The sequence below is a fragment of the Oenanthe melanoleuca genome, chromosome 4, assembly GCF_029582105.1.
Source record: "Oenanthe melanoleuca isolate GR-GAL-2019-014 chromosome 4, OMel1.0, whole genome shotgun sequence".
Taxonomy (NCBI): domain Eukaryota; kingdom Metazoa; phylum Chordata; class Aves; order Passeriformes; family Muscicapidae; genus Oenanthe; species Oenanthe melanoleuca.
Genome location: NC_079337.1, coordinates 11930732 through 11957063, shown reverse-complemented (window position 1 = coordinate 11957063; position 26332 = coordinate 11930732). Strand labels below are relative to the sequence as shown.

Genomic DNA, 26332 nt, shown 5'->3' with positions numbered 1-26332 from the left:
ACATTTTTTTCTTGAGAGCCATGTGTCCAGTGTCCCTTTTCTTAGCTTGATCAAAGATATTTATGTGATATATATGTGGTTTAGGTTTAAACAGACTAAGATGCAGTTTTCAGACTGATGGCAAGCCATGTCATGACAACTCTGAGCCATCACTTTTGTACTAAGCCAGTCCCTGTGTCCCCTTTAAATAAAACAGTTGCTAAGATTCATATTTCTTGGTTTTCATGGACTCAGAATATTTTATAACAAGATATCACTTACATTTATTCTATAATTAATTTACTTGCAGCTGTATTTGATAGCAATACAGTGTCTGAACAGAGGACATAAAATCAATCAAGAATCTGTTTTAATCACCCCACCCTGTCCTTTTTTAAACAGTTTTTTAGGTGGAGGAGGAACTTTTAAACCCACAATATTCTGTGAAATACTTTGGCAAATATATTTTCTGAATAATTCTGACTCTGAATAAAGCTACTGATCTTTGCCATGCTGAAATATTTTCTTCTGCATCTGAAAAATACGGGGCAAGTTATTTTAATTAGACAGCAAACCAAATTAAAGTATTAGAGAGTACAAAACTGATATTTGATGTTTGCTACACATGCAAGACTGCACTTAAAGAGAACTGATAAAAAGTGCATAAGTAAATTCAGAAGCACAAGCCAAATCAAGGTTGCTCTCTGCCACTAAGACCCAGTATCAGGGAACAAAATGACTGAACTCAGCAACTGAAGCAATCCTTGAACTTTTATTTTTATCTTGGCATCCAGCTTGGGCTGAAATCCAGGTGCACAAAGTTTAAGAACAACTTGCATCCTTGTTCTATTAATTCTGCATCCTGTGACAACTGGTTCAAGCACCTTGCATTTGACTGGCCTGTGGCCAAACCACAAGAAAACACAAAGAAATTGAACATTCACCAGAAGCCTTGAACAATGTGGAGTCTTTACAGTTTCAACACTGCAGTGGTTAAGGAAGACTTTTCTGTATTTATAAAGCACAAACTTACCTCTCTCAATACAGAATCTGTTATTGAACTTAAATTAACAGCTCCTTCATAAGTCAAATAGTAGAACACATTCAGGGCCCTAACAGCCTCTGGCCCTTGTTGTTTGTAGCCAAAAATCAGATCAATCCACTGGTGAAGCTGGCAGGAAACAAACTCACTTTCTAATGCCTGTGGAAAAAAAACACACACAAAACACAAACTTGAGTTTCCCAGATAGTCATAATTTGGTAGTAGCAGGAGCGTTTTTGTTTTATAGCATGCAAAATTACCTTAACAAGGCTAAATATAGAACTGGTAAGAGTATTTTAGACATTCTATCAAAAAAAAAGTTGGGCCTTGTGATAGATGCCAGTCTTATGCCCTACTTCCCATTGACTGGAGATCTCACTTTTTAAACTGCAATAGTGGAAAAAAGAAAAAAAAAAAAAAAAGCAGTAAGCAGAAAGTACTTGTGCATTTACACAGACAGGCTATGTTCTCATGAACTCCCAAGATGGAATTGTGCTTTCCTGTGTGATCTGCATGCTGAATAACAACAACAGGATTATCTGATTTTGACAGCCAGAGAGAAGATTTATAGAACTTGGGAAACAGAACTAAACAACCAGGGATGCTAGAGTATGATTTTTTTCATAGGCTAGAAATATCAAACTGCCACCACTTTCATCTATTTCTTGTGTACAAACCTCTACAGAATTGCTATGTTGAACGATGAAGCTGCTTTTCTGAAGATGTTACCCAGCTACAACCCAATCCCCAAGACAAGAGCGACCAAAAATCACTGTATTAAAAGATAACCTAAAAATCATTGTCACCTAAAGAGTTAATTCATGTAGATTAAATCACTATCAGGAACTCCTTTTTCTATTTTATACAGAGGATTCAATGTATTTCTGATTTGAATTACCAAATGAAAAAGCATAACAAACAGATATTCTCTTCATCTAGCAAAATGAATGGCATTTTCCGTGCAAAGGAAATTCCTAATTTTGAGCAGAGGAAGTTGAAATTACCTTTGCACACAAAATGATGGGTTTGTTTCATTAACCGATGCCTGAAAACAACATTTAAATTGACACATAAAACCAGCAATTGTCTTAATTTGTGTGGTGCACTCCACACAAAAGCCCTAAATATGTTCAAATTAGAGCAAGCTGCTTGATTGTCACTGCAGTCTCATGTCATATTAATGCATGACAAACATTAAACCATACACTTAAATGGCAATTTATATCATTTAAATGTTTACTGCCACACCAGATCATCACTCATTTAAATGTGACTTTCTGACAGCTAATTTCAGTTAATTTTCCTCGATTCACTTAATTAGAACTTTCAATCAAGAAAAGACCTGTACATATCTTAGACATCATATCATTCTTTTTTTATTATTACTTTTATTAGGATACTGAATTGCTGAAAGCATTCTTTAAAATGAATCACCACACATATAGTATCTGTTTGGATGATCACATTGCAATACCTTACAACATATATGCTTAGACAGGATTTTTTTTCCTTTTTAATTTAAAAAACACCCAATATTTAGACACAGACACACAATTAAAACTATAAAAAACCACAAGCAGGCAAATTAAAAATTAATGATTTCAAAATTGTTTAATAAGATAAAACCAGTCAGGAGTCTCATGAGTGTCCATAATACTGCAATGTGCAGCCATAAAATTCTACAGGGCTCAGCAAATGACAATGATAAGAATTAATTTTCATTCTATCCCTCTAAAAAAAAAAAAATTAACCCTACAACATACTTACTGTTATCATTATAACTATTCAATGCCAAGAAAATGAGAATTTTAGGAACTTGAGATTTTTTTATAGATACATAGGTAAATATTTAGCATGTGTTGAAGTTGTTTATATTCTTTTCTACAAAAGCTAGATTTCCAATGAGTCATATTACTCTCACAAAGCATTTGGACCTGAATAATTGAAAGAATACTACTGCAAGTTCCTTAGATTAACACCTGTATAACTTTGATTTTTTTCCCTTAAAAAAGCAAAACTAAACTACTTTGCTTCTCAGGGAATGGGTGGGAGCCACCCTGATCTTACTTCTCTCTTTCAAATTTGAAGTTATTTTACATTTGAAATTTGTACAGATTCAAAAGCAGATTTTTTTTTTTTTTTTCCTTATTAAGCCATTTAAAAATCTTCTTAGTTGTCAAATCCCAGGTGAAAGGGAAAACTGAAAACCAGCTAGAGTCAGCATCAAGACCTCGAAGGACAAACCAAACAGCACACAAATTCAAAGGCCAAATAAACTTGCCTGGTATTTCAGGTTCACAGTTAAGCTCTTGCTTAGAGGGAAGTGCTTATGCTATGACATAATCAATGGGGGAACAATAATTAACAGCTTGTGTAATGACTAAAGAACAGACTTCCAAGGAAAACAACACCAGGTGCTGGATCAGTGTGATGCACTTTGCAGCCACATTGGTATATTTAATTATGGGTCCTCTTAAGAAAGCATCTGAGAAATAAAGAGGTTGCAATTTGCAGAACTATTTGGGTATTAAAAAGAAGGGAGTTTGTTGTTTTTAAACATTGCTGTTAGCATTTACCTCTTGCAAACCTAAGCCAAGCCTAGTGATAGTTCAGCATTTAGAATTACTTCAGTCTCAGCTTCATCCAGGACAGGCAGTGCTCCTTAAGGCTCGAGTTAGAGCCAGCACACAGCCATGGCACAGGAACATCCTTCCATGCTGCTCCTGGAGCAAACCCAGGGCAGAGTGGACACATTGCTCACCCTGTGCTCTGAGGGAAATGTGCACAACAAGGAAAATGTCCAGTATATGCAGCAATATCCAACCCCACTGAGTTATTGTAAAACAAATCAGGGACTAGTGTCCAATTGTTAATGGATCAAACAAGCCCATGGAAAGGCAGTCACGTGAAGCCACACCAGATTGTCAATTCTGTCCACAGGGGACTCATATTAACTTTGACAAACTGTCTTGGGGCTGATATCTGTTTCTTTAATGAGATCTATTAGGCAGAGACTAAAACGCTTGAGATATGCTAAAAAATACAGTATACAGATGTCAAACACAAACACCTATTAGTAACTTTCATATCTCTATTCCCAAGGTAGAAACACTTCAGACACATCAACAAATAGAAGCTTTGATCTAACTAGGAAATTTTAGTTTATTCATCAATATTTTTCTAATGCACAATCTGATGTCACTAAATATGTGCAATCAAAACTATCTTGTCATGAACAACTCTGAAATTCACTATTTTATGAGCACCTTTTTCTATCCTGTTCTCTGAAAGGATTGAACAGAGAATAATTTACTACTAGCAACCAAAGACTAACATCAGTCTAATACTAATACAAATGATTTGGTAGAACAAGGATGGAATGACAAAAAACAAAACTAGCAGGCTGGGAATGATTTTTCCTTTTTCCAGTATGGATTTTCTAAAGATTTATCATTATATTTTTTCCCAAACAATACTAAACCTTTGGAATCAAGATTTGTATCTCTGAAGTAACTACTATGGCTTTTGCCCTCTCCTTTATTTCTGCTTTAGGTTTTATGCAGTGACATACAGCCTATGAAGTGATGTATATTAAAAATTAATATATATGGGGCTTGAGTTTGGGATGTTCCAACACTGAAATTAGATGAAAGGCTTAACTGCATTTTCTTTCATCAGCACAGATATATATTCATAGCCAAGCTATTCAGAAATAAATGACAGCCTTACTGATTAAAGCAAAGTAATTTTGAAGCACAGCATAAAGCATGCAACTCTTATTTGAACGACAGAAAAAGAGTCTGACCCATACAAAATGTGGTTTATGAAATGTTAAAATGAAAGGAGAAACTTTGATGAGAAACCAAAATTGCTTGTACATGAATAATCTTTCCTATTTATTCAATTAAAAAAAAAAAAAAAACCCAAAAAAAACCAGAAAAACCCAAACAACCAAACCAACAAACTCAGGAATACACTTCACCAGCACACAAGAAATAAACCCCAAGTAAAAATAATTGCCTGCTACCTTTAATGGAATAAACATTTTAATTTCCCTCTGGAAGAATTTCCCCTGAAACACTTAAAATGGAGTCTATTTTATGTTCCACTTGAAAAATATTTATGTATGAACAGAAAAGCATGAATTAGGATTTCACACATTTTTTAGCACAACCACAACCTTCAGGTGAAAAATACTCTTTTTGAACAGGACAAAACACCCACATAACTGCAGCAGCAGGTAAGTACCTTAAACTAAATACGTATTCTGGTTTGGAAATATGTGTGTGCACATGCATTCAAAACAAAACCCCAAATCCTCCAAAACTAAACAACTGGAATGATGTTTGCATGTTCAGGCTTTCAGACACAAGTTGGCAATGCTGCCTTAACACTGATATATGACCTTTGTAAGTTACAATGAAGAAGGCTGTTTTTTTCAGCCTAATTAGAACTGTTTCAAATTTTCCTGCTAAATATATGATAGAAAGTCCTTTCAACTTTTTTTTTTTTATTCTAGAGTTTCTTTTCACATCAGCCTTGTTCCAATCAAAATATGTTTTGAATTAAATTATTTTGATTCAATATGGGGATCACATTTCACTTCTAAGATTTAAAGTTCGAAAAGGAAAAGTTTAGGCTGTTCAAACAAAGCAAACGCAGCCACTTTGTGGAAAGCTATTCACATTTACCAAGACTGACAAATTGTTTGTGTGCACCATTAGGTCTAGTTTCTGCAATAGTTGCCAGATTTCCTGTCCTCCTAATAACATATTAACCCTTCAAGTGCTAGCTTTATCTTTAGAGGTTTCTCAGTAGCCTCCAGGATTTAAAAAGTAAATTACCAAACGCGCCTTCACCAGCGACACTGTTTGATCACAGGGGTAGATATCTGAGAATAAAGATGTATATAAGGTTATTAGAAAGATACAGAATTCAGGCCTGCCTTGAGGATATCAGAAGGAAGAGGACAGCAAATGTACTAAGTAGAAAACTCCATGTTCTGCATGAGGTAACACAAATTTCAAATGGATGAAAACGACATCAAAACCATTACATGATTGGTGGTTTTTTACTTGGTAAGTAACTATTTCAAGCAAATGCATTTAGTTTCACTTACTGTATTTTGTTTTAAGCATGAAATACTTAAGAAACTGAGCATTACTTACAGAAAAAAAATTAAAATAACTATTTCATTCTTTTCTTTGTGCGTGTGTGTTCCAGAAACGCGCTGCCAATTCTTCATTACTGTTGTAACAAAAGTGAACATTTATTTCTCTACTTAGTTAGCAATACCTAGTACTCTAGAAAATAAAGTCCAAATAAAACATTTAACTCAGAGGTTTTACTGGAGACAACTGATCTTGTAGAAAAAAAGATGTCAGCAATTCGAGAAGCTCAGACACAGGAGATCTCTGGAAGATTAACTTCCCCTCCTCTGTTCCCTCTTCTGTGTATTTAACATTAAACTAGTAAGTACTGACAAAAAATAAAATTTGTGCAATAGTGTAACTTACTGAAATTTTGTGACAAGGTATATTCTGCATGAGCAGCACGTAAACAAAGAAAAATATTTTGCAATACAATGATTCAAACACCTATCTGAATTAATGTCATTATTACCAAAATAAGAGTAGCATGTTTAGCAAAAAATCTTAAGAATGTTTTTATTTTTTGGTCATTTCTATACTGAGCCTACAACAGTAATTCTGTAGTTTAAATGGAGAAGTCAGACAGCTGCTACACATTTTCTAAAATGAAAACTGCATCTCCTTGGAAATTTGGCTTTATTCTCAACTGAAATGTCTATTATTAGGTGCCAGGAATAAAAGATTTCAGTGAATATGAAAACTTGCATTGGAGCACTAGTAGCTACTCATTCCACTAAGGCCAGTGATCACCTTCAAAATATTTCTCAGTATATCCTTGATAACCTGCAAATTTCAGAGAACTATTTTAAGGTAGAACTGCTACAATCTTCTATGAACAGTTTATGAACAGAACAAATGAAGCATTTCTATTCTTAAGTTTCAAAGTTTAGACATCTACCTTAGGTGTTGCCTTACCTCAGTTGTTCATAAATGCATGGCTGTTACAATGCTAACTTTCCCTACAGAAACACAGGAGTGGGCAAAGCCTGTCTCAGCCAGCTGGCTCCATCAGTAAATAGATGCTTTCCAAAAGGCATCCCAAGAATGGCCCTGTCCCAACTGTCTGGTTGCTTCACACCACGAGGTAGAAAAGTACAGCACCGGTAGGAACAAAAAATGATTAGGAGATCTCTATTACATGCCCCTACATGAAAAATAATTTCCAAAAGCCATAATTAATTGCAGTTGTGAAATGACACAAACGGCCATTGTTACTCATAACTGATAATACTGCTATATGTGGCTGGCATCTGTCCTTCCCCAGAGATACACAGAACATCTAGCTGTGACTGGTTAGTTCATAACCATTTTTTACTACAAAGTTGGCTACAAGCAATTATTGATAACACCAGGAGGTATTGCTGAGTTATTGACTGTTTCCACTTTCTCCCACCACATCCCCAAATTTATGGTCCACATTTAAAATGTCTGCTATGCTGTCAAGAGGATTCTCTCCCACAGAAGTCATCAACATCCTGAGGCCAAGACAGGGAATGAAAACTCTTTCTGAAAATCCTCACACACAGCACCAAAAGGAGGCAGGAAGTTCCCTCCTCCCTGAAATTCAGCAATTCCTCTCCCAGTTCCTCCAGCACTTGTTTGCATGAAGACTGACAGCCTGGATCTGGAACCTATTACCCATGGAAGCACAGGCTGTTAACCACACAGCTGACAGTTGGCTAAGTCAAATTATTTCAAATGAAGTTCTGTGCTTAAAAAAAAACAAAACCTCAAACCCTAACCACCAAAATCCAACAGATAAGACTGCATTTCACAGCTCAATGCTGTGCACTGGTTGTCTCAGCATCCCACTCTGCCAAGATAAGCTGTTTTTCCCCTCAGAAGTCTAATGCAGGGACACTGCTTCCAATGCTTCAGCTCACTTGCATTACTTCTAGCAAAGGGACTTGTGTGTGGCACTTCCTTGAGGCTTGTGATCATGGTCTGAATGTCAAGTGTTAGCAAAGACAAACTGAAAGGTCCGAGGACTCCACACCTCTGTGAAAGGATGGTAAACAGTCATTCAGCTTTTTTATGTCACAGATTCTTTCCCTTTAAGAGAGAGGTGCAAAGCACACACCACAAAACCTCAAACTGTGTAACATTTGCTTGCCTTTGAGGCTGTATGAGCTTTTTAAACACTGAAGCTTGAAACAGACCAAATTCTGAAATTCAGGGAAGTACTAAAGTACTCTCAGTAGTGGGATTTTAGCTTGCTTACATTTACTGAATGTACAGGTAGAATAATCCTAATACAATATACAAACTCAGTGACTGCAGTGAAGGTCATGAAGTTTTAGAAAGCATCAAAACCATGAACTGAGCTTGCATCACTAAAATGAAAAAAAGAATAAATTATGTGACCACAGACAAAGCCACACTTGCAATGGCTTTCAATTAATTATTTAGGCTGCCACCCCATTGAATCCTCAAAGTTTAAGCCTAAGCATATTGTTTGGCTAATGACAGTACAACAGTGACAGTTTCTCAAACTGAGAAACTAATGAGTTTTAGTATATTTTATAGTTAAACTGCTTGTACATTTCTTCCTTTCCTAAGACTTACTCTGTAAGCCTTAGAAGTGAACTGTTGCTTTATTTTTGCACTGTTTCAACAGCTTGCAGCATTTATGCTGTGCTTTGATGTGTCAGTTGTATACTCAATTCACAAGAGCTGTAATGATCAACAAGTATTAGTATGCATGTAAGAGGAGACAGAAATGGTTGCAAACACATGATCTTCAAATCACTGCAAACAGCACAAGCAAACAGAGGAGATGTAGAGACTAATCTAATTTGGCTTTGAAGCCAGTGGTGGGGGGCACAAAAATGCTCCAGAGAAAGTTTAGATGCAAGTCAAGCAGAAAAGTAATTTCAATCTTGTCATTTGACTTGTCTGCTCATTCACAGAATAAAACTATTCTAAAGTTTTTGGGGAACAGAACATTTTTACCAACAGAACAGATTTACCAAGACAATTAGGGTACCACATCTGAATAAACCAAACAGCTACAAAATTAGGAAACAGCACTATATCATCACACGGGACAAATGTGTAACTTTTGGGGCTGAGGTGCCCAGCTAAGAAGAGGATTTGCTTCCTTGAGATGACTATGAACAGTGAAACCCTGATCTCTTATAAAGCCATTCTGAGGGGTTGCTTAGGATGATGCGTGGGAGTCCAGAGTATTCCTCTGGCTTCCCTGGAAGGTTTAAGACCCCCCTGGCGGGGTCCCCAAAGACCCTCAAATGAGACCCAGGTGTCTCAGGGGCTGGATTTAGCTCCTTGGAACTATTTACCAACATTGAGAGAAAAAATGCAAGCCACAAAAATAGAGTGTTAGATTAGACTGTTAGAATGTAAAATTAGCAGATTTCTAGAATGTTTGTGATAAAGGACACGTGGCCAAGATAAAGAATTGGGGGTGTGGATACCTCTTCCTCCTTCTTCTCCATGTCATCCATGCTGGGTGACACGCTGGCACTTTTAAATTAGATGAGAACAAATCTAGACCATGTAACAAGATTGTATTGTATTGGGGGTCATTTGTAAATACCTAGTACGTAGTTTAAACTATAAAAAATAAGTCCTGCCTCTGCCAGGCAAATTCTGCCCTAGACGTCTAGCGAGCAGACCGCTGTTCGCTGGACAAAGCATTCCTAAAATAAAAAACAATAAACAACCATAAAAACATCTAAGAACAGCCTCCTGCAGTCTCTCATCGGCGGGCATTGGAAAAAGCTGGGGTCCAAACCACCTGCATGTCCTCCAGAGGTAATCTCAGGTCTAAGGAGACACCTCAGGATGTAACATGATGCTACAAGGTGTGTTTGGCAAGTACATCAGACTCCTTGAAGTTGGCATTTAATAGGAATGACAAAGGAGAATCACAGTTTGACTTCGAGAAGGAAAGAGAAAAGAAGAATTTGCACAGCAAGGACATTCAGCATTTAAGGAAAAATAATCAGATTTGTGGAATATACTATTTGGAAAATAAAATGCTCATTGCAAACTTGCTCAAACACAGCAGGTTCCCATTTGACATCTTGTTCTGGCACATCTGCATGATAAGCTATCCCAGCTATTGGGAAGTCTGGATCCAGACAAACTGGTGCCCAGATAGTTCACCTAGCAAATACCTTAGGGCAAGAGCTCTCAGTTTCCTAATTAATGCCCCAATCCTGACTGTGTCATTCCCTCTCCCAGTGGACTGGGTTGTCTCATGGTCCCTGGAAGAAGGTTCTCTAGCACTGGAATTCATAACAGAACAAAGAGCTCTTAGGAGTAAAGTCCAATGCTTGAAAGAAATCAAACTAATTTACAAATTACTTCTTAAAACATCCATCCTTAGAAAACCCAAAATTTCTGATTTTTTAATTCTCATTTCATGATAAATTGCATGTAAAGTTTCAAACAGCTTTATTCATAATGCTTTCTTGTAAATGGAGTATTTTTTTCTAGATTTTATTCCCTTCTTTCACCTAACCAGCCTCAAATGCCCACTGACAGCTGTACACAAAAAGACAAGTGATATATTGAGCATATCGAGCATGCTCAGGAAACCAAGGCATAAACACCTCCAAGTGCAACAGACAGTCTGCAGCCAGCTGAGAGCAAACTTTTCATAACCTTTATATTACTCTGCCATGAACCATGCTAGTGGGAAGGGCATAGGAGATGAATACTATGAACATTCAGAGGTTGAATGCTGAAAAAGCATATGGTCAGTTATTAACATTTTTATTAACTACATATCCTCCTGTTATAAGCGAAATAAGATGCTAGAAAACCCTAGAATTTTTCCTTATATTAACAACATAACTTTTTCTTCACAGATGTGCTAAAAAAACCCTAACATTAAGAAATAAAGTAAAAATATACTATAGTAAAATGATAGTTAACTCTCATCTTCCAAATAACCATTTAACTCAGAACCTGAACTCCCAGGGGCAGCTCTTGCTCTTTAGAGGGGAAACAAGCAACTATCTATGATGCTACCTCCCAGGATGGAAAAAAAAAGCTTACAAAAAGACAAAACAAAAAAGAAATACAGCACAATATTATGCCATGTTTTAAAGCAATAACAATCAAACTACAAGTTTTTAATCAAATAACACTCTAATAAGCCTGTGGAGTGGCATGCAGCTTTCTTACCCAGAGGATGCTAAACACAAGGACACTACCAGGTCCTTGTTCCACCAGAGCTGTAATGAACCCTATGTGCCATTTACTCAAGGCTTGGGCTCAGTGATCCTTGTGGGTCCCCTCCAAATCAGAACATTCTGTGAAACTGTGACTTTACTCAGAGAAGTGACAGGAACCCATCCCTATACAGGACCACTACCTCCACACCACAGGGCACTTACTGCTGCAGCTACCTCCTCCAGCTCTGCCACCTCAGTGCCACCACAGGTGTCCCCTCTAACCTCTGCCACATCAGTGCCACCGCAGGTACCTCCTCACTACCACAGGCACTGTCTCACCACAGCCACAGGTACCACTCTCCATCACCTCAGCTTTGCCCTGCAGAGCAGACGGGAAACCAGCTCGGCATTTTCAATTCTACCCTTTATTTCAACTACCCCAGGTGTGCGCCGACCAGCAAATCCCCCCCCCACCCTTTTCTTTTTTTTTTTTTTTTTTCTTTTCAGCGTTTGGAAACGCAGCGAGCAGGCGGGCGGGGCAGCGGGAGCAGTTCCGAGCAAGATTCCCGGCCAGGCACGGGTTAAGGGGTGCGGGATGCGCTCCGAGCCCCGCTCCCGGTCAGGGGCAGGTTAAGGGGTGCGGGATGCGCTCCGAGCCCCGCTCCCGGTCAGGGATGGGTTAAGGGGTGCGGGATGCGCTCCGAGCCCCATTCCCGGCCTGGGATGGGTTAAGGGGTGCGGGATGCGCTCCGAGCCCCGCTCCCGGTCAGGGATGGGTTAAGGGGTGCGGGATGCGCTCCGAGCCCCATTCCCGGCCTGGGATGGGTTAAGGGGTGCGGGATGCGCTCCGAGCCCCGCTCCCGGTCAGGGATGGGTTATGGGGTGCGGGATGCGCTCCGAGCCCCGCTCCCGGCCTGGGATGGGTTAAGGGGTGCGGGATGCGGCTCCGAGCCCCGCTCCCGGCCTGGGATGGGTTAAGGGGTGCGGGATGCGCTCCGAGCCCCGCTCCCGGTCAGGGATGGGTTATGGGGTGCGGGATGCGCTCCGAGCCCCGCTCCCGGTCAGGGATGGGTTAAGGGGTGCGGGATGCGCTCCGAGCCCCGCTCCCGGTCAGGGATGGGTTAAGGGGTGCGGGATGCGGCTCCGAGCCCCGTTCCCGATCAGGGATGGGTTAAGGGGTGCGGGATGCGGCTCCGAGCCCCGTTCCCGATCAGGGATGGGTTAAGGGGTGCGGGGATGCGCTCCGAGCCCCATTCTCAGTCAGGCACGGGTTATATGGGGTGCGGGATGCGCTCCGAGCCCCGCTCCCGGCCAGGCACGGGTTAAGGGGTGCGGGATGCGCTCCGAGCCCCGCTCCCGGTCAGGGATGGGTTAAGGGGTGCGGGATGCGGCTCCGAGCCCCATTGCCGGCCAGGCACGGGTTAAGGGGTGCGGGATGCGCTCCGAGCCCCATTCCCGGTCAGGGATGGGTTAAGGGGTGCGGGATGCGCTCCGACCCCCGGCGCTAATGAGACGCTCCCGGGGATCCCGCGGCGGCTTTCAAACCTGGCCCGCTTCAAACGAGGCCACCCCGGCACGGAGCGAGGGTGATTGGAATAAATGACCGCGGTAATTAACTCTGATTGGGAAGCACCTGACTGGAAAGGGAGACGAGGAGCCGTGCGGCAAGGGAGGCTTTGCTCCAGCGCCGTGTTTGTGCGCGCTACGAGAGCTCTGCCTTTCAAGTAGGTACGTGGGGGCACTAATGAAAAGCAGCTCTCGGCCCAGGGCCTCCCCATTCACTCTCAAAGGGGCAGAGAAGAAAAGCTTCAAAGTAGAACTAATTTACTTCATCCAAACCCGGCTCTGGGCAGCCTGCAGTTTGTACTGACACCGCGACAAAATATTGGTCGAAAAAGAGTAGGGTAGCCTCTTTTCAGAGAGAGGTTAAACATTCTAAAAGCACCTGCAAACTGCTGGTCTGATGTTTTTGTCTCTTTTTTTCTGGGTTTTTTGTTTTTTTTGGTTTTTTTTAATTTAATTTTATTTAAATACTGCTATTAAGGCCTTCATTAAGAAAAGCAACCTTTCCATTTTCCATGCCCACGTTGCCTAATTTTATAAAGCCTGTACACGTTCCCTTCCCTCTAGTGGTGGGAACTCTGTTTTTTGCACTGTGAAAAACAGCAATTACATTTTTTTCCCTTTTATTTTTTTCTTTTTTGTGGGGGGAATAGAATTGGCAATCTCCAGCAGCCCTTAGGCAGGAAACACATTTGCTCTGCGCTGGCTCCCTGTGCCATGCTATCCTGCCACTTGATTTTACAAAGCAGAGCTGCAAAGAGTGAGGGCATTAGTGCCTGCTGTTTTACAAGCAATCGGCAATTCATTGTGCCAGTGCTGTCCTGTACCTGCTGAGTAAATGCTTTAAAAAAGTTCCACTAACTGCCCAGTAACAACTACAGTATGGTAGCAAAAGCAATTCGCCAAATGTTTATACTGAGCCTCTGATTTATTTGACAGCTTTACACCTTCAAGACATGATATAATTAAATGTTTTGACAATGAAACAAAAATTGTATAAATTAGAAAGTCGTTAAAGCTGTACAGTATCTAAAACGAAAACATAGTGCAGCTGTAAAACACGATTTCTGAAATGCTTCTATAAAATAGAAAATGTATTTAACTTTTTTATCCTGAGACTTTCTGCTACTGTATTAAACTGTTATACGTCTAAAAAATTCATAATTTAATCACTCTGTGAATGCCATTCAAGAAGATTACAAATGCAATTCTGTGTTATTACAAATCATAGCTTAAGCAGAAACAGCAGACCCAAAATATGACACTTCTAAGAAGTAAAAATACTAAGCATTACCTTAATTTGTGTCAATTGCTGTTATTTTGTTATTTTTTTGGTTTTTCAAAATATTAATCAACAGCTGCCACAATGTCTTAGGGGACAACTAGTAATGCTGGGATGTTAATCCTGCCCCTCCAAGGCACTCAGTTCAAACCTCAGACAACATCTTGTGTCTGTGTGGACCAGTGAGATGCAAGCTGGCACTTCCTATCGAGGATAAGAGGGCACACAAGGCACCAGGAATGCTGAACATGGGATTCAGAAGGTGAAAAACTCACTGCTGCCTACGCCTGTGTGCAAAGGCCAGCCCAGCAGAACGGCAGGAATGACCAGTCATCTTCCAAATGAAAACAAGCATGTTAAAAATCAAATTTTAAAATTGAAACAAATGTCTGTGAACTACGATTGCTCACTCTAAGGTCAGTTCATATCTTTTAAATGCAGTTTCATTATCAATTTTGGTAGTATGTGTATAAAATGTGAGCTTATTGCTAGCCTTAAAAGCTAATTGTTTAAACAATGTATAATTATATAACCATTATTTAAACATTAAAGCCTTTAAGCAACTATGCAAAAACATTTAGAATCAACTTTGTAATGCAGCTGAAGAGCACTGTTGTTCTAAAGGAAATTGTAATCCAGCAAAAGGTAACAATGACCAGTTGTTTATAAAAACCACTGAAATGTTTGGGAACTAGTTCACATTCTCATGCTATGTTTATGTTTCCATTCATCATCCTTCTCCTTGAGAAGATAGCTCAAAAGGAAGAAAGACTAGAGAACAAAATTTTGTTTAAGTTACACATGGAGACGTCAGGTAATTTAACAAATCGAGACAAAAAAGGGATGCCTGTGTATAGCTAAAATCATTATTGCATTAAATCATTTTCTCCTCTCTCTCTCCCTGAGGGACCCATCTTTGCAGTGAGGTTTATATTTATTTTGTGTATTCAGCTTTGCCAAGAACTTCTAACTCACAAGTGAAGAAAAGGAATCAGAAATACAATCGAAATGTACACGATGTATAAATGTTACTGTAGTCTTGTCAATCAAAGAACAGACACAATCTTTGCTTTAAATGTGTCTCCTAATGATTGACTCCCACCCTCTTCACACTTCTCTTCCATTGCACTGTAACAGAATACAACACAATATTATAATATGGTGTCCATAGAAAATAAATTGGTGGCAATGGGACAATTTCAGGACTGGTATAGCGGGCAAATGGATAAGAGTTATTCATCAAACTGTTCATTAGGAGGAGTATGGCTGCAGCGGGCTGTGTTTCTGAATAGAAACCTCTTTTTTTGCCCCACATTCATAAATTACTGAAACCATGTAGCACATTTCCATAACTATGTATATGATAAGTGAACGTGGGGAAATTGTTTTTCCCTTACACTTCTGTGGAGGACGGCACAGGAAGTTACCATTTTGTTTAATCAAATGTTTGGGTTTAGATTTCACATTCTGTTCGTGGTTTTGAAATAAATGATGAAGAAAACTGTGAGAATCAAAGAAAAAATAGCTAAAACTCCTCAGAAAGAACCTATTTTCTATTTCATTTTTGGTACAAAAGTATTAAATACCTGGGATAATTGTAAATAAACATTTGGAAAATGGTTGCTCTGTAACAAGCTGGAAAGAGAATTCTTGCCACACAAGGATTAGATAGGGTGTGCTTGCTTGCTACAAAACCAAAGTAAAAGGACCTTCTGACTGGTCCCATTGAGTTTTTGCTGTATTTAATTTGTGGGGTGGCATAGAAGATGGCTGAGCACTGTAGGTTGAGTTCATCAACCTTAATGTAGAATTTTCCAATTGTTTATGACTGTAATGCTAGAAGCCTTTTTTTAATCCCTCATCTTACAGTGCTCTCAATTTTCTAAATACCTGTTCTTCCCCCCCACCCCAAAATTAAATAAATTCAAGTGGACATTTTATAATTGAATAAAACATCAAAATAATAGGCTTTTATGCAGCCACACCACACAAGTGGATTTTTTTTTTTTTATTTTTATGAAATGTAATAATATAGTATGTCTTACTACTACTTAGCTTGCATGCACACATACTAAAATCTTACTGGAAACATGGTTCTGTATTAATATTACTCCACCTAGAAAATTTTGTCAATTGTTTTATGATAAAATTAATTGTAAGGTTTTAGCTTAAAAAAACTTCACTATTCCTTGTCTCTCAGAACAAACTTCTATTAGAGTAATACTGAGTCTATTCCAGAGATCAGCTGACATAGAAATTCACACAGATAAAAATTCCAGCTTACTTAGAAAACTTTTGCAATGAAGTCTTTTGGGGACTTTATGTACTAGCCTTGCCACTGAGATGACAGAGTTTGCCAGGCATATAATTCAATGTCATTCATGCTTTAAATTCTTGTAAATGAGTTATGTTAATCCCAATATTTATTGTAACAACCATCCTCTCCAGTTTCCTCTCATGAAGACAAACAATAAAATGGGCAGTGCTTTCCACAGGCAAGAAGTGACTAAAGACTACATTTCATTCTTTTGTACCTAACCTGGTCTTTATCCATCATTTAATTCTGGCAATATTGATGTTATTTCATTCAGTAAATATTTTTGGAAAAATTAATCCTCTAAATGAGAGCAAACAAATAAAAAATTATCCCACACATTTTCTCATAAGGAAATGAGATATTATAACCTGCAGTGTTGAAGGAAATGACATGCAGAGATTCTGCTACCTAAAACTTTCTCAAATTTTAAAGTGTTTAAATAAATCCACATTCACCATTTAAAAAAAATACAGCTCTCAAAATCAACAAAATTGTAAAAGTCTGGGAATTTATACTGTAACAATCAGAATTGCAAGTGCAAAAATTTCAAGAAGTCCTACTGCAGCATTTTGTGTAAATTTGTTTTAACTTGAGCAAGCTCCCCTAATGCTATTATTAAATACATACATGATATAGTGGTAAAATTTAAAACTTCAATACATCCTTCCTTTAAAATGTATATTCATAAAATCCCTAAGCAGGTAATCACAGGGACTTCTCATATAACACAGTAAACACCTTAGAGGGCCCTACATATTTATGTCACTCCTGCACTGTACATACACTAAACCAGCCCTTCAGTTTTCTTATTCACAAAAATACACCAGGCCACATTATAAAGATTTATCATAGCACTACAGAAAATAAGGGAAATGTGCTATGATTTATTAGCCAATTAAATGCATAATTACTGATTTATCCTTCAAATTACCTATGAAAAGCCCTATTGTTGTGAGCCGAAATGAAATTCTTAGTGTACGATTATTGGCAATACTAAAAACTCACAAGAGAAATGTCCAGCTTAGTGTGTGCACACGAACAGATGTAGAAGAAGACAAAAACCTTTTAGCTGAAAAAATGAAAGTGTGTATGTGGAAATAGTATTATTATCATGACATGGTGACAATTGAAATTGCAAGGCTTTGTATTTGACAATTATATCTGCTTCTGCTGAAAGTTAAGATATTGGAAAAATATTTTTCTGGATATCAGATGACTAAAAATACTAGAATGCAAAATGTTTTTAAAATCAACTTGTTAATTGTTGTTAATATTTATTGGAAGATTCAAAACAATCAGGAACAGAAAGCACTGGTGGCTGCCTAACCATGGAAATTCAACAGAATGTGGTAGTCCCTGCCAGGCACAAATCCTGTCCAAACAGCACCTACAATGTCAGGACTGGGGGAAAAGGAGGAAAAGACAGACCTTCCCTCCTCCAGGAAGTTTGCACAAGAAAACCAAGAAGAGGAAGGAGAGGGGCTACACGGCCAGCTCCTGAAAGCCACAATTCATTCTTTCCAGTTACACAAGAGTTAAGAGGCAAAAATCATTACCAAAAATTTTGGGCCTCAAAATACAGTGTAATTTTTAGGTTTTTCAATTGCCTAGGAAAATTTGAGATTTGAGAGTTCACATTTTCAACTGTCTATCCACAGAATTAGAAAACTCTTTCATTAGGAAACTGACGAAGTATAAAAGGTTAAACTTGAGCAAATAACAATTTCAAGGGCAACAGCTTAAAGGAAAAACACAAACTATGGAAAAATTTAAAGTGAGAAAGCCTGGAGATTAAAAATGCAAAAATCTTAAAGAAAAAGTTTACTGGAAACTGTAAGTAGGAATGGATTGTAGACTAAATTCAGTATATAACCCACAGATCCTTTTACATAAAACAGTGGGGGGTTCACATTATATTGAGTGCGATGCACACTAACGAATATTTTCAAAGGCCTTACAGCTGCTGTTCCACTCAAAGGAAACAAACTGTTTAAAACAGCTGGTAAAAAGCACATAATTAATAAAAATATGAAAACAAGCAATCAGGTTTACATTGAGCCTTATGTTAATCTCTACACACACACAGGGGTATTCAATGCAAATATCAACAATATAAAGATTTCAAAAACTCGTTTCTTCTTTATAAAGGACTTCATTAATTCCATATGTATAGCAAGCTTGTACTTTTAAAATACCTAAATCCCAAAGACTTCTCCTTTAGACAATACCTAGTTTTGGCAAAACTAAATCAAAACCATGCCACACAGTAATTTTGTTTCTGACTATGCAAAATGACTCTGTGTTCCTCTGATTAAACACTTTACAATGACTAACACATACAAGGAGCAAAGTTACTGTAAGAAATTCAAGTATAATTTACACACTAACAAGAATATTCACAAGTTAAAAAATATCCATAATATCCATGTCATTAGATCTGGTGAGCATATGTCCAGCCGGTTCACGGGTGGAGCTGCTGCAGAGTCACAAAGAATATTTGGGAGAAGCTGAAGTTACAGAGAAGGGATGAAGGGCAAGAAGCAAAGCACACACGTAGGGAGGAAAGCATCAACTGGTTGCATTCTCCAGCTAAGTGCTCTAAAGACAAACTTCCATGTCACAATAATTTCCAACTCTATTCTGAGAAAAGCATGAGGTAGTGTTGGATATCTTCAGAATACATCCTCAGCAGGATGAGGCCCTTTTAATGTGGCTTAGGAAAATATACATACCTGTTTCTTAAGTACTAAAAAATACGTACTTAATCATACAAAATAATTTTAGTGTCTTTTTAAATGCACTTCACAGATGTCCCTTATTCTGACTTATCAAGGAGAACATAAATTAAGTTCAGCCCAAGAAATTACATGCAAGTGTTAATACTAGAGTTAGCAAAATACACTGACATATTTTATAGCTTACTGTGTATTACACCTTCCTAACTAGCTACATAAACTAAAAATGTGCAATATTTTAAATTAAGTAAGAAGACTACAGCCCTAGATGCTAAAAGCATAGACTTTTATAAGACATGATGATTCAAGGATGTTGGTAGGCAAAACTAAACTATGGAAAAATCTTTACGTATTCCTTCAAACACGGAGCAGAAATCAACTTTCTCTTTTCTTGCAATTCACATGTGTCACTTCAGATTCCAAAACAAGACTTTGGGAGAGTATGTGTGTGTTTTTAGGATTGCTACAGTATGCTAGGAAGCTACTGTTCCTCTGTATATTTAATATAAACCAGTCCCTGAAACACTAACTGAACATAAATTAAAAATTTTGTCATTATTATTATTTCACTCTGGAATCTCCATTATTGAGAACAATGGGGCACGGAGCAGAATGTACATTCTTACATTGCTTTGTGAAACTTGGCATATGTGAGTGTCATATAAAACACATCAAAAAAGCAGCACTACCAGTTTTAGGACAAATATTTAAAGTAGTTCAGTATAAACTTTACATCCAAATAAAGTCTACTAATACCCAGCAAGCAGTGGCACAGCTGCATTAGCTCATGTAATGTTTCACACATGGAAACCAAGATGCAAGATTACCTCATTTATGGTAACACTCATAAACTACACAGTACACAGTAAACATGTCTACCCAGCAAATTAAAATATCACTGCACTATGCAGCAGCTGAAGCTATCCAGAACCTGTTTATAATCCAATAGAAACAGAAATTTGTCTTCAGTTCTAGAAACTGGGGGGAGGGGGGCAAATCAAAGTCTAAGTAAAATAAACTGCACTGCAAGTGTCACTTGCCCCAAGACTTCCTGCTTCCCACAAAAGACATGCAACCATTCTGGAGATCAAAGGTCATGGCTTTACAATAGAATACATTGTAAATAGGTCTAAAATAATTGAATACAACTGCAAACCAAGGACTCATTTATAGCTTGCTAGGAAAAAAATATAGCTGTTTTAAGTCATTCCAGTATATGAACTGAAACCTGCATTATAAAACTGCATCTGCTTCCAAACTACCAGATCACCACCTGCATACCAGTTGGATTTGGTCATTCCACAGCCATCTAAATAATGAAATGCTTCTGAGTAAATTACATGCCACCATTGTTTTGATTATCCTCCACAATGTCTGGAGAAGCACGGCTGTAACTGCTGCCAAGGGACGGGGTGCTCTGCAGCTTTCCTGGGATCTGAGGCTCATCCCTACAGAAGTGACAACCACCTTCTCTTGTTGCAGCATCAAGCACTGGCACAAATGCTGGAAATACTCACCTGCAAGATGATTTCTTTCTCATGCTGAACTAATCAAACTGAATCTCCTTCTTACATAGTGCCTAGGATGGTGACTGTCTAACCAAGGGGCACGGCACAATGCTCTCTTCCATTCTGCTGGTTTCCAAGATCCAGGACTACATGTCCCAGACAAATCAGCATTTAGCCTGTGCCCAGAGGCACTGCTAGTGTGTCACTGATGTGAGCAGGAAACCTGAAGCTAGAGATGTACCTCCTAGGTACTTGTATCTACCTTCTCTTCTTCTTTTTATTTTTTAATCACTCTCAACATTTGCTATAGCAATAAAGCTATCAAACAGAACCATATATTCTTCTCCAATTTCATAAACTCATTTTTATTCAGTAACAGAAAAGGCCTGTTTCTTCAAAGGTTTTTTCTTTCACAAAAACAGCTTCTGAGCTGAAACAACTCAAATTTTTTTTTGGAAAATGAGCATGCACAACACATACCTTACAATTTATTACAGCTGCTTTTGCAGACCACAGATTCATTCACAATTTACAATAGGTACTATTTTTCAACCAGCCAAAGCAATTATGTCATACACGTCCACATTCAGTATCAACAAGTAAAATCTTTAGAATTATGACAGTTAATAAAAGCTCCTACAGCTCTGCTCCAAAACCCTGCACAAGTTTTAATGGGATAATCCTCTGAAAGTAAACTATCACCTGAAAATTATGTTTGCTAGGGCTTATCTGGCATGTGATCTGCCTCGTATTAGTAAAGCTCAAACACCCCCCTTCTGGGCATAATAAATTTGGAGGTTTGTTGGGATTTGTTAATATATTTTCTATCTCACCAGGATTAGAGGCAGGAAATAATTCGATGATATTTACTTATCTCTGTTGTTAACCTTAGTTACCCCTATTAGACTAGCAATTATTCCACTACAAAACCATAATCACCAGTCACAGAAAAAAGACAGCTCATCCCCAGACTGAATTGATGCTCATTTTAACAATGACACGTGAACAATTAACTACCGCCACCTCCTTAAATCAATGGTTCTCAACCTGTGGTTTGCAGCCTTTGGTCTATGGAATATTTCTAAGAGACCACAGAAGGTAATTAAGGCAAGTCTTGGCTTACTGTCACTTACCTGAAATTTGCTATCCAGGAAGATGTACCCTCAATGGAAGATTTTATGGGGTCTCAGAAAGAAAAACTGCTGGCAAGTCACTGCCATAGATATTTTCTTACGTGACAGAAGCAGACCTTGGAACTTTTACAATAGTTTTGACCTCTTAACTGCTGCAGGTGAAGTTTTTGCCACAAAACTGCAAGTCTGAAACAATCAGGAATTCCAGACTAATGTGATTTCTGCTGGAACATTCACCTCTGTAGGCAGGGTCTGGCAGATTCACTGTCTTTTTTCAGTTCCTTCTTCTGGCAGCACTTATAGCTTTTAACAGAAGCCTACTGACTACTTCTAGTCAATAAAATCAGATTTCACTCAGGAAAACACGTCAGTGACAGCATAAGTCTCAGAGTACCCTCTTTCACCCTGTAGCATATTACTTATTCTGAGTGATAAATTCCACATTTTTCTTGGAAAAATCCTCTATGTAGGGTACCACCAAACAACTATCTACTAATACCTAAAGGGAATTTCTGGCTTTAAAAACATATCATGAATTCTTTCCCACCTTTGTCCATCAAAACAAACTAGCCTCATATACTCCATAAGAGAAAAAAAAAAATATACCTAGCCATATTTATATATGTTTACATGTATATCTACCCCACTAGGGAGAAAGCATACTGAATACTTCACCACTAGTTTAAAAGGAAGTCATACCTAAGAGTAAATATGACTTTAAAATCTTCAGCAATATAATGTATGTATATATATATATTTGTCAGTTTCTTGGTAATGCACTTTCTTACCACAACGGTCTTCAGAGCAAAATTCCCTCTTCCTATCCATACATGGAATGCCAAATACTGTGCATAGATAAAAAAATATGTACTTCACAATTAAAAAAAAAAAAAAAAAAATCGAAAATCCAGAGTCCATTTATTTGTGTCATGGAAAGAGTGGTAAGCTCTTTATCAGAGCACCTCCATCTTTAGCTGTTGGGATCCCATTAAACAATGAAAAAATATTTCATGTCTCATTCTCTACAATGAGAGTGGTTATATTATTTTTTTAATGTATTTAAAAGAGAAAAGATTTTTGCATCACACTCAACTTGTCCTGGAAAGATGGATTTCACCCCTGCTACAGCACTGCCACCTAATTCCATGCTAATTACTCATTAGCCAATCTTTATTTTTGGGGGGGGGTATCTAGTTTGATACCAAGGTTTCTCAAAGTGTGATTACTTCCATAATTATTTTCACCAGATTTCATGGTAAGGTAAGATTTGCTGAGGTTTCAGCTGAAATATTGACTTAAGCAGTTTCTGCCCTGTCACATCATTTCTAGATTCTCCATTTTGACACCCAGTTATACAAACACAACTGTCTGCTGGGCTGAATGGCAAAGCAAATGAGAACTGACCCAAACTAAAACCAGCATTTTATCTTTTCTTTCAGAATCTGCAGAATGCTTAATACTCTGAAAAATGTCACCTCTTAATACTTTCAAAATAGACACACATAGTTAGCAGGGATGATAGGTAAGCATCTTTTGTCTCCTCTGCATTTATAAAATAGAAATAATACATTTGCCTCATCACATGAAGGTCACATAAAGGTAACTTAGTAAGTCTGTGGATGATTCAGATACTACTGAGTGAATATCAAAGAAAAGGCCATGTAGGATGCTTTTTTTAGAAGAGAGTTCAAACAGCATGCAATAAATAGGATTTGAAGCTATATAAATGTAGCAGTATGGAGAAGGAACAGAGCAATGCATTAAATGAGCTCTGTCCATCTTCTAGATTGAATAAAGTCAGCATAAAACAAAAGCACGTGATCATTCAGTTAGACATTATGTGTTGAGGCATTAGCTGAAGGGAAATGTATTCATCAGATACAGGTATAGTTTCATTTTGTTTTTCAAGTACCAGAAGTCCAGGAACCTACTCCACAAATAGGAATTTCCTCTCCTCCAAAGAAGGGAAAAAAGGACCTTTTTATTGTATGACAGTGTGTGAACATGTCTCTATGCAATCTGCAGTTAGTCTCCAATCTCATTAAAAATCCCAAAGCAGTAGTTGGTGTAGGACCACAGTTCTGAGAGAATTCACAACCAAAATATAGTTTCTTAATGTTTTCTTATTGCTGCCTTTGTGGGAAGGCCCTTCAGCTAGCAAAGCAAACAACTGAAGGATGTGAATTCAGACATGTAATGACTGTAAGGTCAGCACATGACCGCCAAGCATTCATGACCCCAAATTAAGAGGTATTACCCTCTATCTACTAATCCTTGGGTCACAAATGTACAGCCTTCTCCAAGAACATTAAAAATTCCTGAAATTTGCTTACAGCCCACTGCTTGAAAGATGGAAAGCTAACATGCATGAAGTGATCAGATAAGTGAAAGAGGCAGTTCTGTTCTCAAATGTCATATTAAAAATGCCATATCTTTCAGTCACTTTTTCTGTTAATGAAGACCACTAGGATTTTACATTAAGGCAACAGAGAAATACAACTATCTCCTGAAAATAAGAACTTTAATTTCACAGATTCTAACATTTTAAATCCCCAAAAGAATTTTGAAAATGAAAACAGAAGCAACATCCATCTTAGTAGCAAATGCAATCAGAAGGTATTTCTAGTATATGCGACCCAGAAATTAAGTTCTACACTTTAGCAAAGTGGCTTCAGTTTTTAAATTATGAAAGACTATTTTTATCAGTTTTAGTGTTTTCATATAGAACATACAAGAGCCTGGAAGTCAGTTACACAAAGACTTTTACTGAGAATAAAATTCCATCCTTTTATGCCATCTGAATGCTTGTGTCCAAAATTTACTTACTAAAATTAATTGCAGCACCTGCATTTCCCATACATTATTGTTACAAAAAAAATTTGCACCTTTTTTTTTTTTTAAAAGATACTTCAGGATCGAGTCCTTTGTGGAGACCAAAGTTGTGTTAATCTTCTAGCTGTTATGAGAGCTCACTAAAAACTTCATACCTAGTACATGAACCTAACATTTCAGGAAGATATCAAACAGATTTCATTGTAGGTTCCTGAATTAGGATCTCCATGAAACCACTGGAAACAGTAAAGCTGTCTCCACCCATATTCCTATCATTTTTGTATTTACAGATAACACAAAAAAAAACCCTCAGAAAAACTGAACATATCTGGCTATATCTGTTGATTCCTCTGCAGAGTTTTGCATTAATTTTTTGTGAAATTCTCTGTTTCACTGCCTGTACCACAGCTTTCTGCCAGCAAGCTCCACTGTCACTATTTATGTGACACCACCTTTTTAGCCTCGTTGCAGGAAGTGAACTTTGGGCTGGAAGACCCCTGTAAGTGACATTTCATTGCAGTCTATAACTGCACCTGACAAACATAAACTTTAGGGACTACTTCAGTTGGGTTTTTCTCCTTCCTTACTCTCTCACTTCTTGTTACATCCTAAACCTCTTGACGAAAGGAGCAGGAAAAAGAGGAATGTTTCAGTCAGAGACGTGTGATTACAGAAGCAGCATCCATCTCTAGGAAACCCCGTGGCTCACTTCAGGGAACACCAATGGAATACATCCCTTACCTTCCTCCTGCACTGGGACTTGCTCTTGTTAGGGAAGTGACAAAACTGACATAAACCAGAGATGGCCATCTGGCAAGAGCCAGCTTGCCAGGCGGTTTTATCTGATCCCCGAGCACATTGCCAGCCCAACCACACCGAGGATAATGTTTATATATGCTGCAGGGCAAGGGTGCATAAAACAAATCCAAATCAGCAGCATTTAAAGCACTGGAAATAAAATTGAGCTAATGTGACTGTGCTGATGTAGCCAGAAACAAAACTGATGCTGGGTACAGAGGATTTATTCATTTCAAGTGCACAGCCCAGCTCATGTCAGTAGCCACAATGTTAAATAGCAAAATGGTAGCAAAAACAACACAAGTCAGCACACTGCTTGCACCTTACACCTTGTACCTTGGGTACAAGGTCCTATAAATGGGTCACAATCAGTTTAGGTGACATGTCCCATGGGAGGAATCTCAATGCAAAATTTCTCATTAATGGTTACTCGTGGTTAAAACAATGCAAAAGGAACTTCCCTCCATATTTGGGAAAGAAACATCTAAATCCAAAGGAATAAACCTAAATGTTGCTTTCTTCTAAAATTATTCTAGAGCACTAATCCACACAGGGCAAACTGCAACTGGGGCACAGTTCAACAAACATGAATGAAAGCAGAAAGGAACACAATCTGCCAAAAATCTGCAAAGAGCTTGGATCTGTCCGCACTGACAGCAAAACTGGGCTTAAAATTGATGTGAGCTAAGTTTGTGTGCAGCTTTGGAATGGCTTTTACTCATAGTTTAATTCTTGTGTACACACAGCCCAAGGGTGTGCCTGCATGATGGGCTTGCATCAGTCTGAAGGGAGGATATGACATCCAAGTCCATGCAGTAAAAGCTGCCTCACATGCTTTTAATATCTTAG

At 38.2% G+C, this 26332-nt stretch overlaps 1 protein-coding gene across 1 annotated transcript in view; it reads right to left on the bottom strand.

The window, feature by feature from the left end:
* Positions 1–26332, bottom strand: part of LRBA (LPS responsive beige-like anchor protein) — a 357700-nt gene that overhangs the window by 52991 nt on the left and 278377 nt on the right. Inside the window, 1 exon segment of the mRNA XM_056489737.1 lies at positions 1013–1180. Coding sequence (XP_056345712.1) covers positions 1013–1180 — 168 coding nt within the window.